The 16,420-nt window shown below is 38.6% G+C and overlaps 1 protein-coding gene across 6 annotated transcripts in view; it reads left to right on the top strand.

Annotated features, from left to right (window-relative positions):
• Positions 1–11,215, top strand: part of LOC124256399 (dnaJ homolog subfamily B member 6-like) — a 76,907-nt gene extending 65,692 nt beyond the window's left edge. For 4 of the 6 annotated variants that reach the window (XM_046690405.1, XM_046690406.1, XM_046690407.1 and 1 more), the window contains exons 6-8: positions 2,677–2,865; positions 6,670–6,783; positions 7,667–11,215. In XM_046690405.1, the coding sequence (XP_046546361.1) occupies positions 2,677–2,865; positions 6,670–6,783; positions 7,667–7,802 (439 nt within the window). In that variant the 3' untranslated portion in view covers positions 7,803–11,215. The remainder of the gene's footprint in view (positions 1–2,676; positions 2,866–6,669; positions 6,784–7,666) is intronic. The other 2 variants (XM_046690409.1, XM_046690408.1) reach the window with 1 other exon arrangement.
• Positions 11,216–16,420: the final 5,205 nt, after the last annotated feature.

Raw genomic sequence — 16,420 nt, 5'->3', positions numbered from 1 at the left:
AGTGTAACTGCTTCTGTAAAGCTGTAGTGTCTAAGGCAGGGCTAGGTAGACGGGGAAGACAGTGCCTGTACTTCGCTTTAGCCTTCTCTACAGTTGAGTAGTTTCTTCATGGACTCAGAAAATGGTCCTTTCCAGGGTTTTTTTTTCTTTTCTTTCTTTTTGTCCATTTCTACAATCTGTGTAGAAGTCTGTGATTCCGTTGTTTTCTTTAAGCAATCCTTCTCAAAAGGATTCTTTCTACATCTATTATTTTTATAGATTCTGATAGAATTTGTAGAATTCTTTGAATAAGATAGTTTTCAAGCACTGTATTATCAATGATACAGTTCTATTTCTATCTTGTTTTTATTTTAATGTTATTACTGTAGAATTTTTGCATTTATTTATCTAAAATTAATTTCTTCCAGTTGATTTTTTCTTTATATTTGTATTAATATTTTTCTCAGATTCCTTTCGATGTTCAGTGTACTTGTATCTTGTTATTCTGTCTCTTAGTCTTTTAACTGTTGGGATGTTTTTTTGTACAGATGTAGGGTATATGCTGTATTGCTCTTGCTATGTAGGGGGATACTCTGGTTGTACTTTCTGTGTCTTTTCTGTCCATGAATATGATTTATGACTGGATCTTCCAATACAGGCTTTTATATATTGTGATGCATATTGTACTCTCTTGCTATCAGGAATATGTGGGTCTACAGTATACATTTTTTATATTGTGATGCATATTGTACACTCTTGCTATCAGGAATATGTGGGTCTTCTATATACATTTTATATATTGTGATGCATATTGTACACTCTTGCTATCGGGAATATGTGGGTCTACAGTATACATTTTAAATCATTTCTAGAGCTGCACCCAATCGGTAATATCCACTCTAACATATGTCTGTAAGATTCATCAGCAGAATCTGTCTGAGAATGTTATTGATGTTCAAAGATGATGATTATTGTTATGATGATGATGATGATTAGGATTCTGAGTAGAATGGGAGAGAAAATCCATTAACATGTAACAAGTTCTTTGTATTTTTACATCAGTATTTGATGCATATTATCTTCAACATCAACAGTAAATATGACAGTCACACGTTTTATCCACCACACACTAATTTTACTACTCCATTTGTTACTAAGGTTCTGTGTTGTTATACTGTTCTTATTGGTGATTGGTCCAACTGCACTTCAGCTGTGCTTGATTTGTTTGGTTCGTTTTTCTGTACATGAATAATGCATGGCATGGCATTTATATAGTTGTCATGAAAGTAGTAGTACTGAGACTTTTCTTGGCATGTTCGTTGTTTTGCAATACTGAATCACCATGTAATCTTGCAATGTTGTACTGTCAAAGCTGAGCATCTAAGTTCATTTTGTTCATCAAGATTTGTATTGTTGACATTGACTATCATGATGTTATTACATGTGTTTCGATGTAATGTATTCTGTATAAACTGTCTTACGTGATGTTAGTCCCGAAACCAGGAGATTTTGCTTCCACTCCATCCCTAAGCCCCCGTAGAGAGGTTGTTAGAGAGATGGTAGCATCCCAATTATTACAGCTCCTCGTGTCTACTTTAGTGATATACCAGGGGTGTATATCTAGCGATAACTCCCTAGAGTGTCTGGTTAGGTTCTCCCTACCTGAGATTGAGATACTAGTCTAGTTAGACTTGCTTGTGTAAACATTGTAGGCTGGGCACATTTCTAAATGAAGGAAGGATACATTGATACGTTCTTCGCGGCACCTTTCACTGCACAAGCTTCTAACCTCGCTAAATGCTTACTAAAGACATTTGCATTCATTTCAGTCTCTCTGTCAGTGCCACAAGCATGCCAGAGCCAAAGAATAACAAAAACAATTCAGTGTGTGTGTGCTGCAGCTTTCAGAAATTATTTGGAATGACTCTTCTTTTATGTGACATTCATGTAATTTAAGGTGCGAGTAATGTCTAAAAGGGCTCAAGGTATAATAGACACTTTAGTGTTAAGATTGTTCACTTTTCTGATGATAGTACAGTTAAAGGAAGTAAATATGGCATCAGCCATTTGTTTTAGAACGCTTGAAATGTTTTCGTTTGAAAAGATGGTGTGCATTGATACAGATGATAATGTCGACGGACTTGAGCCATGTTAAGTAAATGTGCAGTTAATGTTTGTGAGTACAATGTGTGACACAATGTGTCGATGTAGAGCGAGGTGTGACTAGGAATTCGTCCTTCTGGGCTGTCAGATTTGCATGGCTTCTCGGCCAAAACGTGGCTCTCTCTGACTCAACAAGGGGCTCTGGCAATTTGTTTGGAATCATTTCTGTAATGTCTATAATTTAATTAAATGTCATGAAGAAAAAAAACATTAATGAAAGATTGAAAATATATAAATGTAATGAACTTGATCAAGGTATGAATGGTACTTTGTATTATTATAAGATAACAATGTTTGTAAGTGCACAATTATTGATGACATTCATTCTTGTTTCATTAAGATTTTGAAATTTAATCCTAAGAACTCTAATGTAGCGCCCCTTGTTTGAGTCAGAACCTAGTTAGATACTAAATGAACTATGCGACCAAGCTGATTGGTTGCTGGAGACATGAGCCTCACTCTGGGAGCTCAGGACTACAACAAAGGATGTCAGGATAGAGTTATCTCTCTTGTCACCAAGCGGCCATGTTTCAGTATGTGGCGACCACACCGTCGTCGCCGTGGTGACCAGCCCGGGGGACGGCGCCAGGACCGTATGCAGCAGCGTATGCAACCCAGCAGCTATAGCCACCCCATGAGGGGCTTCGTGCCCCGCGTACACACTGGGTTTGGGTTCTCCTCCATCTTTGATGACCCTTTCTTCGGACTTTCGGCCTCGCCAGGGTAATTCCACCTCCGTATAGATTGAAGCATGGCATCTCATGATCGCATGTTTAGTCGAACCTCCTTTTGTCTCCCTGTGTTTTTGTCATGGCGAATGATCTTCGCTTTAACTGTCAAACCCAGATTACGGCACAATATATTTTTAGATTTTCATCCTCAGTGATCAAAACTTGGAAGCAGGAGGAATTATATTTATGTTTCTATTGTACATTAACTGTTCACATGTAATTTGCACGAAGCATGTATGGATTTTTTTAATCTGTAGGTTCTTCAGGAGGGATGCAATATGATATGATGTGGGAACCTTGGTAGTGGGTGTAGATGAGGATGACAATCTAATAATTATATCTTAATGCGTTACATACCAGTTGCTAAAATATCAACTGGGTATTCCTGTGAAAACACTGGTTGTTGAATTAGAATTATTCTAACTTTACAGCTTAGGTAGATGTTGCTGAAAAGTATTTGTAGTTGCTTGACAGTTACGGGGTAAATCAGGTTTACGTATGGAAATGTTTACTTGTTTATTTCTCTTGAACCAAATGTCTGTTGTTCTGGTGGAATCAGAATCGTCAAGTTCATGACCCATGATGTCTTTGTGTGGAAGTATGTGCCATTTGGTACCGTATTTCTTCATCTTAGATGCTCAGTACCTGTGAAGTCCATGTTATTTATCACATTGCATATTTGAGAAGCACCTTGTATCAGCTATCTTGCATCCCATCATCCATTAGAAGCCGCCTAGTTGCACTCATTAAGCATTTGCAAGATAATTAGCAAAGGGCTAAACTGTGTCCCTTTTGAACCAACTTTCAAATGGCTATCTTCGACATTTATAATACAATCTACTGACGATGGTAGAGTTTGGTTTTGGTTCTTATTCAAGCAGTAACTGTAAATTTCACCTGAAATGTTTTTAGGTTTGACCTCACAGTGTTTCTATGTAAAATTATTAGTGTATTGTTACAGCTCTGTTATGGGTTGATGAAGGGTTGCCATAAATGTTCCGGCAGTCTTAGACGTAGAGTAAAATGTTCTGCTTTTCGCTTCATGTAGAGCCTCTATAGTCAGCTATTCACTAACATCCTTCCATCATTTAATTGGAATATTGTGACTTGTGAAATTGTACAAGAAATTGGCCCGAGTCAAAATGGCAAACAGTGAAATCCCCCAAAAGGGAGGTAACTCCATGACCCTGGTCGTCTTTGCTGTATTGCCCATACATTAATTTTAACTGCTGTCAAACCAGTAAATGCACAAGGGATTTGTACTTTATCAGTTTGTTGAGCAGGGTCACAATTATTATGACAAAATGTTTTACTCCAATATGAAACACACAGAGATATTGTTCTAGGTTTATGTGTGGTCTGATCAAGTGATCCTAGAGGAATTGAGAGCATGATATAGTATAGGGACATCACCCAGCATTTTCGAGAATAGGCTGTTTTTGTTGTTAAGGCCAGACCAATTTTATTTCTTGTTTTACGGCTTTTTGTCCTCGGGAAAACGAGTGTCACCAGTCGAAGGAAAAACCCACATGAGTTTTTCAAAGGCATTGTTTTTCAAGTTTACACTCGCTGAGGTGCTTGGAGCACTCATTTCTAACACAACTATTGTTAGATAATTCAGTGTTTTGGTGTTCAACAAACTGACTTGCGTAGTTGAAGTCTCGCTCCCGTATACCTTAACATTAGGATTTTATTTTTCGAGCGGCTAAAAAAGTTTTATTTTTTTAATTTTTTTCTTATTCTTGAAAAAATACGACCAGCGGATCCATAAAACAAGAATTAAAATTGGTCTGGCCTAAACAAGGAAAATCCCAGATCAGTAGCCATTGCCTCAGATCCTCTGCTTGAGCCTGACCCTTCCCCAGGCCTACCAAGGAAATATCCAAGAAGTGTCAATAGAAATGAACTTGTCAGTTGTGTTATCCACATTCAGTGTTTTGGTGACGTCATAGATTGTTTCCTTGTGAGGCCTGATCCAGGTGTTCTTGTTCGGTACACAATTGCTGTACCTAACTGTCAAAGTGACAGGTAAATGTTGAACACTTGCAATGTGCCCCATCATTCTCAGCTTGTGAAATCCTTTAGTTACAAGGTGATGTTGACAGATGAGTTCTGTTAGAGTGCAACACTTCTTAAAATTACCAGTTATCTCCCTTTGATGATGACATCATTGCCTGTACTAATACACCTTTCATGAAGAAGATGTTAGTGCACCTGATAGTTCCTGGTTGTGTTAGAAAGCATCTTTGATAATATTTTGTTTCATTTGATTGAGTTGATTTTGTTTTGTTCACTAACATGATTCTTTGATTTCTTTTGTGTTTGTGTAGATATATTCTGTTATATTTATTGTTTTGTTTGTTTTCAAATCATTCTGTTGCCTGGTTTGTTTGTAGTTAGAGACCATAGCACAGCTCCTGTACAGTTTGACCAATCCCTAGGGGTACAGCTTCATACTGTTGTCGACCTTGGTGTCATCTGTTAAGCAGTTAATTAAATCCAAAAGGACATTGTGTGGATCTTTATAGCTACAGAGTGTTGTTATACAAGGAACTGTTCTGTGTCACCTCCTTATTTTTTATTTGAATAATACTGGTGTTGAAATCCATGCAAACTAGCTCTGATCACTGTCACCCTTTAGTTTTTCAATATTGAAGCCCAATAATTCAATATGTACAGTTAAAATAGTGAGATTAATATGTGGCTTACTACTGCGATTACTACTGTTTTTCAGTACAGACCTATGACAGTTGTATATGCCCTATTCACTTTAACAAGCACCTGGGGTGCATAGAAAATGCATACATATGGACACTGAAGACAACAGTATAAGATTTATACTTGTCAGCTCTTGAGCTGTAGGGAACTGACCTTGTGTAAATGTTGATTAAAAGTTACAAGGCAGTTGTTCATCCTATTTCTACACTGCTCTAAATCTGGGAGAAATACCTGTAACATACACAGGTATTTTACAAGCTTAACACAGCATCGTAACTTGCGAAGATTACTTACAGATTTTTTTAAATTATCAGTGGGCGCGTTTAAGGGCAGATAGTTTATGCTTTTTATTTCTTATAAAGACTTTGACCGTCTTAACACCAATTCTTTTGCATAGTTTGCCATATTGACTTGTGTAATAGTGCCTTACAGTTGTCACAACTACAGATTAGTTTAGAACAGACTTACATAGATACACTCAAACATTAAAGCAGTTATATACATCTGGTACGGTCTGCAACTAGCCAAAGTCCCAGTCTTGTAAAATTTCATATGGTCAAGTAAGTTGAGTTAGTTAATGTCAAAGTATTTAACCCTAAAAAATATCAAACTCTCAAGTTTTTGGTACAGACTCTAGATATTAACATTTAACGGCAGCCTTTTCAGTATTGAGTAAAAGCTGTCATAGCTTTTATCTTTGCATGGACTCAAGATATTCAGATCCCTACTTAAATGTCAGCTGAGGACTGTTATGTTTAGCATAGACTTGTGACAGTAACAGCCCTTTATGCTTCACCTTAAAAAATGCTATTGACCCATCTTTGCTTTTACACATAGATTTACAACTGTCATAGAATGTACACTTTATATGGTTGGAGAATATTTGGACATGTGATGTATATGTGTTAAACATGTTATAACACCTATATGTGATATGATGATATAACACTTGTATACATGTTATAAACACTGGTCCACTTGCATCAATTGGATTATAACAGTGTGGTATACATGTTATAACACTGTGTGATGTATTGCTGCTATGACATTGTGTGATATATAAGTGTTTGTATTGCAGGTTCTCTCAGTTCTCTAGTACCAGTTTTAGCGGCCCCACCACAGGAGCCGGACACTTTCGCTCTACTTCCACCTCTACCAAATATATCAACGGCAAGAAAATTGTCACGAAGAAGTAAGTGCTGTTGTCATTCGCTTTCAGATAGTTTGATTAGAAACTTAGATAATATATGTAGTCTCTGTCTAGTGTATCTGTCTGGAGTGCTGAATGTTGGTGTTTCAATCCCCTCACCAGGTCATAAATACATTCAAGAATGGTACCTTGCCTGTCGTTTGCCAGTACTTCCCAGTCGGCTATAAATATCATAGCATTCTCTCTAGTGTATATGTTTCTGCCCGACAGTGTCCCATCTTCACTTTCTCAGATTTTAATTCAATCAATTCACCAGAAAAATAGGTTCCCAGGTCACAGGGCACAACAGGTCTACAACACCCCATGCTTCTTTCCACATGGGGATTCCAGGTCAGAAACGGTTTCCAGAACTCGATGTTTGTGGTCATATGCAAGAAAAGTTCTAATCAACTGGTTTTGAAGGCCAGGATGACTATTTACTGTTTGTCCCTGGCATAAACACTGATTAGTGTGCATGCTTCAGTTTTGGTTCACCCAGACCAGATTATTACAGTCAACATCATACAGCTGTTACAGGGTTTTACACCACACAGAAATGTGCGTCCAATACGCACAAATGTAAAGAATGGACGCAGAAATATATGTATGTTTTATTGCATTCCCTGGGACGTACAATATATTCATTGTTCAAAATTTGTGACTAGAAATATAAAGTTGATATGATGTTTAATCATTAAACCTTAGAGTGCAGACTGCTAGGTCATTTCTTTCCTTACATGACCCTTGTATTTCACGTTAGGACCCTCAAAAGTAGTAAGTGGGTGTCCTGTGGACCCCTAATTTTGTTCGTCAAGGTAAAAGCCTGTATTAATTGCTGACTGGCCTGAAATAACAAATAACATTATTTATGGATTCGCTATTTCAGAGTTGTTGAGAATGGACAGGAGACTGTGCTGGTAGAGGAGGATGGGGTCCTCAAGTCCCGCATGGTGAACGGCGTACAGCAGCTGGAATATGGGGGTGGCAGCAGCGGCCGCGCCCACAACAGCATCAAGGCATGAACCACCCTTCACTCACTCACACGGAGACAAATAGGAACACAATGATGAATCAACCAGTATTCATGGTGCAAGGGATCTGTGTCACATGTGAACAGTCATCTGCACACGATTGTGTAAGATTTGGGGAAATTTATTTGTGTTTTTATGTGAACTTTTGCACCTTTAAGGGTAGTGTAAGCTGTCTGTAAATTGGTATCTTACAATATAAAGAATCACAGTTTGGTTTGATTTTCATCAGATCATGCACAGACAGTTTTTCCATTTCTCAGTATGTATTTGTCAGTGGAAGAGTTAATATCTACTGATGGGAGTAACTGTGACAAATCTTGCCATGTCCTGTCTGTGTGATGGTCTGTTAACCCTTTCTCTTTTAACAGCACAAGGGAATGTTCTCCCTACACATTTCAATTGGCTCTTTGACTTCATGTGATAGCTGTCATTAAAACAGAAATTATGTATTTTTCATGTTCTGATTTTCTTGATTATTAGATATTTGCACCAGAATTTTTAGTATTATTGTCAAAACTAAGGAGAAAATATTGTTTCCTTATTCATTGGAAATTGTTGTATTGGAACACTTTAGTTGTTTTGTTTTTCTTAACCAAAGATGATTTTCACTTAATGTTAAACAGATTTGTCATTTCAATATATATCTTGTTGTAATAAATGCAAGCATATCGCTGGCTCTCCACCATCTACATTTGATACTGAATGGGTGGTGTGTTGATGTATCCCTCATCAAGGCCAGGTCGGTCTGAAAGAGGAGCAATACTCACAAGAGTTAATCACAGGATTGGAATTACTTCATTGTTGTCTTCAGTTCCTTCATCCCAGACGGCCATTTTGAAACGAAGGGATTACAGTTCCCTTCAATTAAATATAATGTCAAGAAATAAATATTTTTAATAACCAGTTCGTCTTTGTGAAATATGGAATGGAAAATTACAGATTGGTTTCATGAACCTAAAGATGACGATATGACCTTGATCTTCCAGGTCAAGGTTAACTCAGGGTCAAGGTCGACTGCAGAGATTCCCTGTTGTATAGATATTGTTATTAGACAGATAACTTGTATATTGATGTTAAGATTGATGGTGGTTGTGATGTAACAAAACAGGGGAATCTAGACAACCTGAAGACTGCTGAGAAGTTCCTGAACATTTCGAGAAGAACTTTTGTTTCTGATCTGGTGATTCCATTCTAAATATTGTACTTGAAACATAATCAATAACATACTGGAGTTCCGATTGACATCTTGACTTATTAGAGTTCTCAGCAGTCTAAAGGGTATTGGAATTATAGCCTTGTTTTAATCGTTTATGTCATAACAGCAGGATGGTTGCTTCTAACAGTGTCATTAAGTATATATATGTTCTATTTTATTCCTTACTAAACTTGTCATAGCTTTGACATTTAGGTGGACCAGTCGCTGTCATATTGAGAGCAAAATTCTTACGACAAACGACCTCAGAAAATGAGTTCCAATTCTTGTTCAGCTTGCATGGAAAGGGAGGTAACCCCTTCAAGCAGGTATTTTTCTGGTGTTGTTTGTCCGAGTCTGTGATTACTACAACGAGTGGTTTAGTCCTGCAGTGTTGATATAATCTGCTCTCGTCTTGTTAAAGCCCTTCTCACCATTGTAAATAGTTGTCCACGGGATGTTTCGATACAGCGTTTTCCCAGCACATGTTGCCGTACAGTAACACCAAGGCTTGGTCATGATACAGTTCATACAGAAATGTTCCAAAGTCTGCTGAACAGATTCCAGATCAGTTTGGGTATTTTTGTGCGTGCATCGTATCCCATCCCTGGTGTTGCAATACGTATTGCCAAACCTGTATCGATACAACCAAAGCTATCCTATCAAGGCTGCCTTCATAGACTGGTCTTGCTGACAAGATTTACCTCCCTTGAAATGGAGGCATATAAATCTCTGATGCAAGATGGAAAAGTTGAACTATATGATTATGGCCTCTCTGTACAGTATTCTTATCATTGTTTTATACATCGCTGACTCCTCTGATGGTAACCCATACTTTGTAATCTTTTTATTTTGGTTGACAACAAAGGTTTTATTTCTGCAAGACTTTTATAAACTGACTCCATGTTTGTCAGTTGAACAGCAATGGGAGACTGGGACAAATACGTGATCAGTTTGTAGGGGATCCTGTAGAGCTGTAGATGGTAGCAGGTATTTTGTTGTATCATAGTGTCGGAAGCTTTGCCCATGCAGTTGCCCATAATCCTGTGTTTCCCTAGCATCTTACAACCATGATCTGGTCCCGTTCCCAGCTAGGGCTCCTGCAGTGTACAATCATTATGCTTGATAAGTGTAGTCCGTAATGTACCTGTGTTTTATATTGTGGTTGTGGGTATCATGCTACAGACTCACAATTCGTATAGCCACCTTTGTCCAGATCACATGTACAGCAGTCACACTGCAGTCAGAACAAGTGTCACCATGTCCGACATCCTTTGTTCCAAAAGCTTGAGTTTCCCCAACTTCAAGGAGTTGAGATTATAGTAGTGTGCACCGTCTTCTTTACGCTTTAGTATACCAGGTTTTGCTCATCAGCATCTGTTACTTCTTTCATGATCTTGCTCTGTTGCTGTCCATCACACTGATGTCATATACAGTCCTATCCCTGGAACAGCATCACTTTTATCGATGAGATATTTTGTGACAAATTGTATGCTGTGAACAAGCTCCACCGATCATCACTTTTAGAGACTACCATCAGTCATGACATTTAAGGGGTTAATGCTTGGATGATGCTGGAAAAGGACATACTGGGTTTTTTAGAGTAAACAAAGAAGGGTGGTTGATCAAGTGGCGATGGGTTTACTCGTCATGTTGATGACTGAGATTCAGATCCCTACGACAACATTATGTGTGTGAGTGTGTGTGTCCATTGAATTGCCACCTACCTGTTCATCCTTCAAGATGAAGAAGCAGAAATATTTTAGTTATAAGTCTTAATTATGTCAACTGATTCTTGTGCTGAATCAGTACATGTGTTTTAAATAAATAAACGAAAATCCCCGCTGGCCCATCCTGCTTTATCTTTTGGTACAGATATCATGAAATACACTATTAGTAGTCACCAGACACATTTACAGGTTGAATGGTAGGAGCTGCTCATCTTTAAACCAGACATACATACACAGCAGTTGAATTTCGGTCAGGGAGGTGTCGTCTTTTAACAGGTCCATGCACTCCTTGTGGAGGTCAGTCACGCCCTGATGCCTGTTGGTGATGAGCCACACATGGAGCTATCCAGGCTTGAACACAACTATATGCTTTCTGTGTGTAACTGACAGTGATTATGACAAGTGTAGCTTTGTCTGTACAATTTATGAGGTATGTCAAAGTAAAGTATACATTTCAAAGAAATAAAGATTTCTTTGTCACATTTCATGTCTGTTATGATTTGTCAGATTACTGGTCAAGATATTATACACGATGTGGAACTGGATGCGAAAACTGACCAACTGGACACTGCAAGAGGACATCCCCAAGAATTGTTCTGTGTTCGATAGCAGGTGTGCATGATCTTTTCATGGAGGGAAATAATCAGTACCAATTCATTATTAGCAGTGTATAAAATATAGCCCGTCCTTGACGGTCAATCTTTCTGAAGAACGAACTCTTTAAATAAGTAAGCCTGTCCTTCGGTCGGGGGAAATATTTGAAAAAATAAACTTAACTTGGTTTGAATGAAGCGTTTTAGTTTTTGGGATTGGCTGTATTTGTTCAGGACTGATCATTTTTTGGGACAGGCCACTATTCAAAACTCTTTTACACACTGTTATCAGTGGTCCACTGAGGAAATTCGATTGATTTACAATAGAGCGCCAATCAATTTACTTTCTTGGGTATAAAAGTTACCTGGGATGGAGATGAAGTCATTTCCTTAACATATGTGTTTCATGCTGTGTCCAGTTCTATGGCTGGTCTGTGTGTAATCAAGTCTGGGCCTGACAGTTCAGTGATTGTCCAGTGATTCAGGAGCTCAGTTTGAAAGGATCGTATATGGATTGTGATCCGTGAATATGAGGTGTTACACTTCAGAATGCTGCTGGAGAGCTAGTATTACCGAGCTTCAAGGGCTGGCTACCAACGCAGGTGCGTCAGTCACACGGCCTGTTGGCGAGACTTCAAAGATAAATTTTAAGTGTTTCTTCATCAGGTCGGTCCATTGTGCTCCTACCTGTGAAAGGTCTGACAGAACGAGTAATTTCAAGACTTCCAAAGAATCTCATCAGTTCCTTTCCGTGTATAGGTTCTGGAAACATTTTCACAGCTTCTACTTTGACCTGTACAGGTTTCACAAGCTTCACAAACTTGCTTGCATACGTAGCATTTTCTCACATACCTAGAATTACACTCGGCTCTTGAGTAAGAGTCTGATTTGGAAAGGGCATTGACTTGTCTGTAATTACTATATAGTCAAGTACCTCCGCCAGTCTTGGGCATGCGTACACGTGGGGTACTCCAAGCACTACCGCCGGGTTCAATGATATTGCCCAATATGTATTGAATCTTCTTCACTGAACTAATTTGATACGGTTCACAAAATAAACATGTTGCTTGACATGAGTTGCGTCGGCTACATCCATACAATCAGTCCAAGATGGTAATAATAGATATAATATGGCCACGTATTTAGCGCTGAACTCCACACCGCAGGGACATGCTCTACGCGCATACAACATGATGGACGTTATTACCCCGGATAACCTGAGCTGCTTGTGAGGTGCTTGAAGGATAAGAGTCATATGACATCCTACAGGGTACCCAGATTCTGCTGGGTGAACACAGGCAACTTCGGAACAAACTCACTTGCCTACGGTGAGACCACGTGTGCTTCGTTGTAGGGCAGGACAGGAGTCCTAGAAACCCCCTAGTCAAGCTGCCAAACAGGGTCACCCATCCAAGTACTCACCGTTTGTGGCACACTCATCATAGTAAGCTTTCATCATGGTGGCATGAACCTCTTTTGATCTTTCTCCAATCTTGAGTCTATCACACAATCTGTATCTTCATGTGTACAATGCAAGGACAATAGTTTCTAGGTATTGGTTGAAAAATGAGACTGCCACCTACTGCAAACTCCCTCTGTTCAACTCTTCATCGTACCAGGTTTTCATCTTCTCATTGCTAACCTGCAAGTTTTGTTTTGCAATATTAAAAGCCTTAATAAACTTTAGCCTACTTCTTTAAAGTTTATAACGTAATCTGGCAGACTAATTTCCATGTACTCGCCAAGCCACCTCCATTTGAACGTATATGGTTCTCAAACTGCACATCCAAACTCCAACTCAAGAGGATTGAAACGCAGTGATTCCTGCATGAGTGAAAAAAAAAAGTTATTTCCTCCAGAATTTGTATCCGAAGATTTACAGTATCTCTGATGTTATTCACAGAAAAAACATGGTGCTAGTATTAACATAAAGGTACATACACAAGCTATACAAGTATATATTCCATTTAAGCCATGTACACAAATGAAGGCTATTGCGATACAACAGATGTAAGGAGAGGTAATCCAATTCATTTTTCAAATTTATGACATTTACATAATATAATGATACTTTCCCAAGTACGCTGGCACCGAGTGTGGCTTTTAGTGGCCTTGTACATGTATCGTATGCATACAGTGTAACTGTGTTAGAAGCACCTTGTCGGCGTGACTGCAGCGTCAACAGCGAACATAACTTGAATCCATATACAATAAGACCACGGTTCTCAGATCAGTATCAGATTATCGTTATGAACAAGGAAGAGCCAAGAAGACAACACCCGTCCTTGCCTGACACCCTGTTATACAGGTAATCTACATGTTTCACGATAAGGTAACATATACGCAACTGTTGCTGTAACTTTGATAGAGAAGTTTCCACATGTTGTCCTTAATGCCAGGGCCATACAGTTGTATAATCCATGAGTGTGCTGCATAGACGAGTGTTTTCTTAGATAAATAATAACTCATACATTCATGTAAAGTAAAGTCTTTTTTCGTTTTAGCCACCATTTCACCATTTAACATTGGTATGCATTTTCTACGCCCCGGGTCTTGGTCTGAATATCTTGAACTGACTGAGTAGATTATATATACCGGAATATCTGGGACATGTCTTACTGACACACTTTTCAGGTGGGTTGCGTTGTTCATACTATCAGTGACCGCCTCCGTGGTGTAGTGGTTAGAGCGTCCGCCCGGAGAGCGGAAGGTCGCGGGTTCGATCCCCGACCTCGTCATACCAAAAGACGTTAAAAGATGGTGCTTGTTGGTCCCTGCCTGGCGCTCGGCATTAATGGGTACAACAAGGACTGGTCGGCTCGGAGTCAGTATAATGTGTCTGAGTGGGGTATTCATGCTTCACTGCGGCATGGTATCTCAGTGGGCTAGCACTATAAAACCAGCTTAAGTCTGGGCTAGTACAAGCAGCCGCACATACACATACACACGAATGCATGTCATATGAGCAAAATATTCTCAAGCACGACGTTAAACCCAATATCACCTCACCTCATCTCATAATATCAGTGACTGGAATTGTGGGACCCAAACTCAGTTATATTTAGAGACAGCTGTCTGAGAGCTACGCCTAGATTTTCGAAGCTCTCTAAGTGCTAAGATAGTCGTAAGTTAATGTTAATGTATGGAACTTACGACTGTCTTAACGCTAAGATACAATGTGTGAAGCCTATTTCTGGTGTCTGGAATATTGCTGGAATATTGCTAAAAGCGGCGTAAAACCATATTCATTCACTCACTTAACGCTAAGAGAGCTTCGAAAATCTATGTCCTGGTTGTGGTGACATAAAGCAAACACTACCCCATGTCTCATGTTGTCAGACGTCGCTTTAGGACGTCAACAAGATCTCAAGATGGAAATATCGTCCTGCTTCAGATGATGGCCTTTTGAGCTAAAACATCTTTTGTTGACTCAAATGGCACGCGGATGTTTAAAGTGGCAAATCTCTTGATAGCTCACGTGTAACATACATTCAAACACAGTGACGATATTAGTATTCACAATGGAAGAAGATGCATGCGAGCCCCTATTGACTAGTAGTCTGGTGGGTTAGGAGTTACAGAGTTACCACCCTTGAGTCGCACCACGTTTTGTTACGTGCTCCAATGTATTTATGTCCCAACAACCTGGAAGACAATGGAATATAGACACTATGTTACATGTTATAGATATACAGGATTTTTCAGTTCAAATGGTGTTTGCTGTCGGTGAAGAGCCTTATAGAAGAACAGACATTCTTTAACATTAAAAGTTTTCACTTAACCTTACCTTATCACTCTGGCTAGCCATAATTTGTACACTTAAGCGTTTTAGTTATTACTGTTTACAAAAATCTTTATTTTCTTTTGTTGAAAGAGTGATTGTGATACATACAGTGTCGCGTATGTCTCTCCTTTTGACACACGCGCCGCCCTTTTTCCTGACTGTATTTAAACCCCCGTTTCTCAATTCCCGGGATATCATTGCTATTTCTATTCAATTTACCCCTCGATAGGGGTACCACAAATCTGTAAAACCCTAAATAGGGTTAATACTACATATTGGCATGTCGTCCGTTATCCATCTAACCTCTTAAAACTGGTATCTACCAACCAAACATTCTTCAAACTGACTACAATTAAGTTGATATACTTTGCATATAATGTTAAATAGCATGTTTAAAAATAAAAATAGAAATCTATTCATTTTACTTACTTGATCAAATAATTATAAATGTAAGAATATTTGTGATGTAAAATATATGTGTTTGTTAATTATAATAATGCATATTTGACAATTAAATTGAAAAAAAAAGGAACAAGAAATATTGTCTGAAGCGTTTCTAAAATATTCTATCGACGTTACTGTTCAAGCTGAATGCGTGTTTAAGTAAATTGATGTCGAGTGTAAGTGTCTGAGGGAAAATAGTGTCGTTGATTTGAAGTATTAGTTTGGGATTTACAGGGAAAAAATGCAACTTGGTGAAAAAAAACGTCTTTGGAGTTATCTCCCTTATCTTAAATGAAAACAACGACAGGTTCGTGACCGATTTGGAAACCCTGGACGATTCGGATGAACCTGATTCCACCAAGTTATATCACAAGTTAAACACACATAATATCTGATTATAGTCTGGTTGTCCCGTGAAGCGATACTCTGGTAACCTGCCTCCAAGTGACGTCATCGTTAATTTGGTGTTATTTACTAGGGCAATCCTGTAATCAAACAAAACACTAATAATCAGGTCCTTTTAAAAAGAGACAGATTACCTTTGTGTCTACTCTTGGTTGTGACGTCATCGTAACGATGACGTCACTGGTAATTGGAAGCAAATTTAGAATGATCATACATAGAGATTATTACACGAGCAAGTGTGTCATACGATTTACAAGAAACGAGTGTGAAATTTTTATTTGACCGAGCAAGAGCGAATGCAATACATAATTTTGCACGAGTTTCGTATAAGTCATATGATACACCTGCTCGAGTGTAATAATTTCTTTATTATTCATTTTATTCATGTACATTTGTGCAGTAAAACACGGTAAGCAAGTGTGACGACCGACTTCATTGACGTCGCGCTCAATTGTTTAATG

This window comes from Haliotis rubra, unplaced genomic scaffold (assembly GCF_003918875.1).
Source record: "Haliotis rubra isolate DU_JTF1 unplaced genomic scaffold, ASM391887v1 Scf627, whole genome shotgun sequence".
NCBI classification, from domain to species: Eukaryota; Metazoa; Mollusca; class Gastropoda; order Lepetellida; family Haliotidae; genus Haliotis; species Haliotis rubra.
This window is presented reverse-complemented; position numbering and strand designations above follow the sequence as displayed.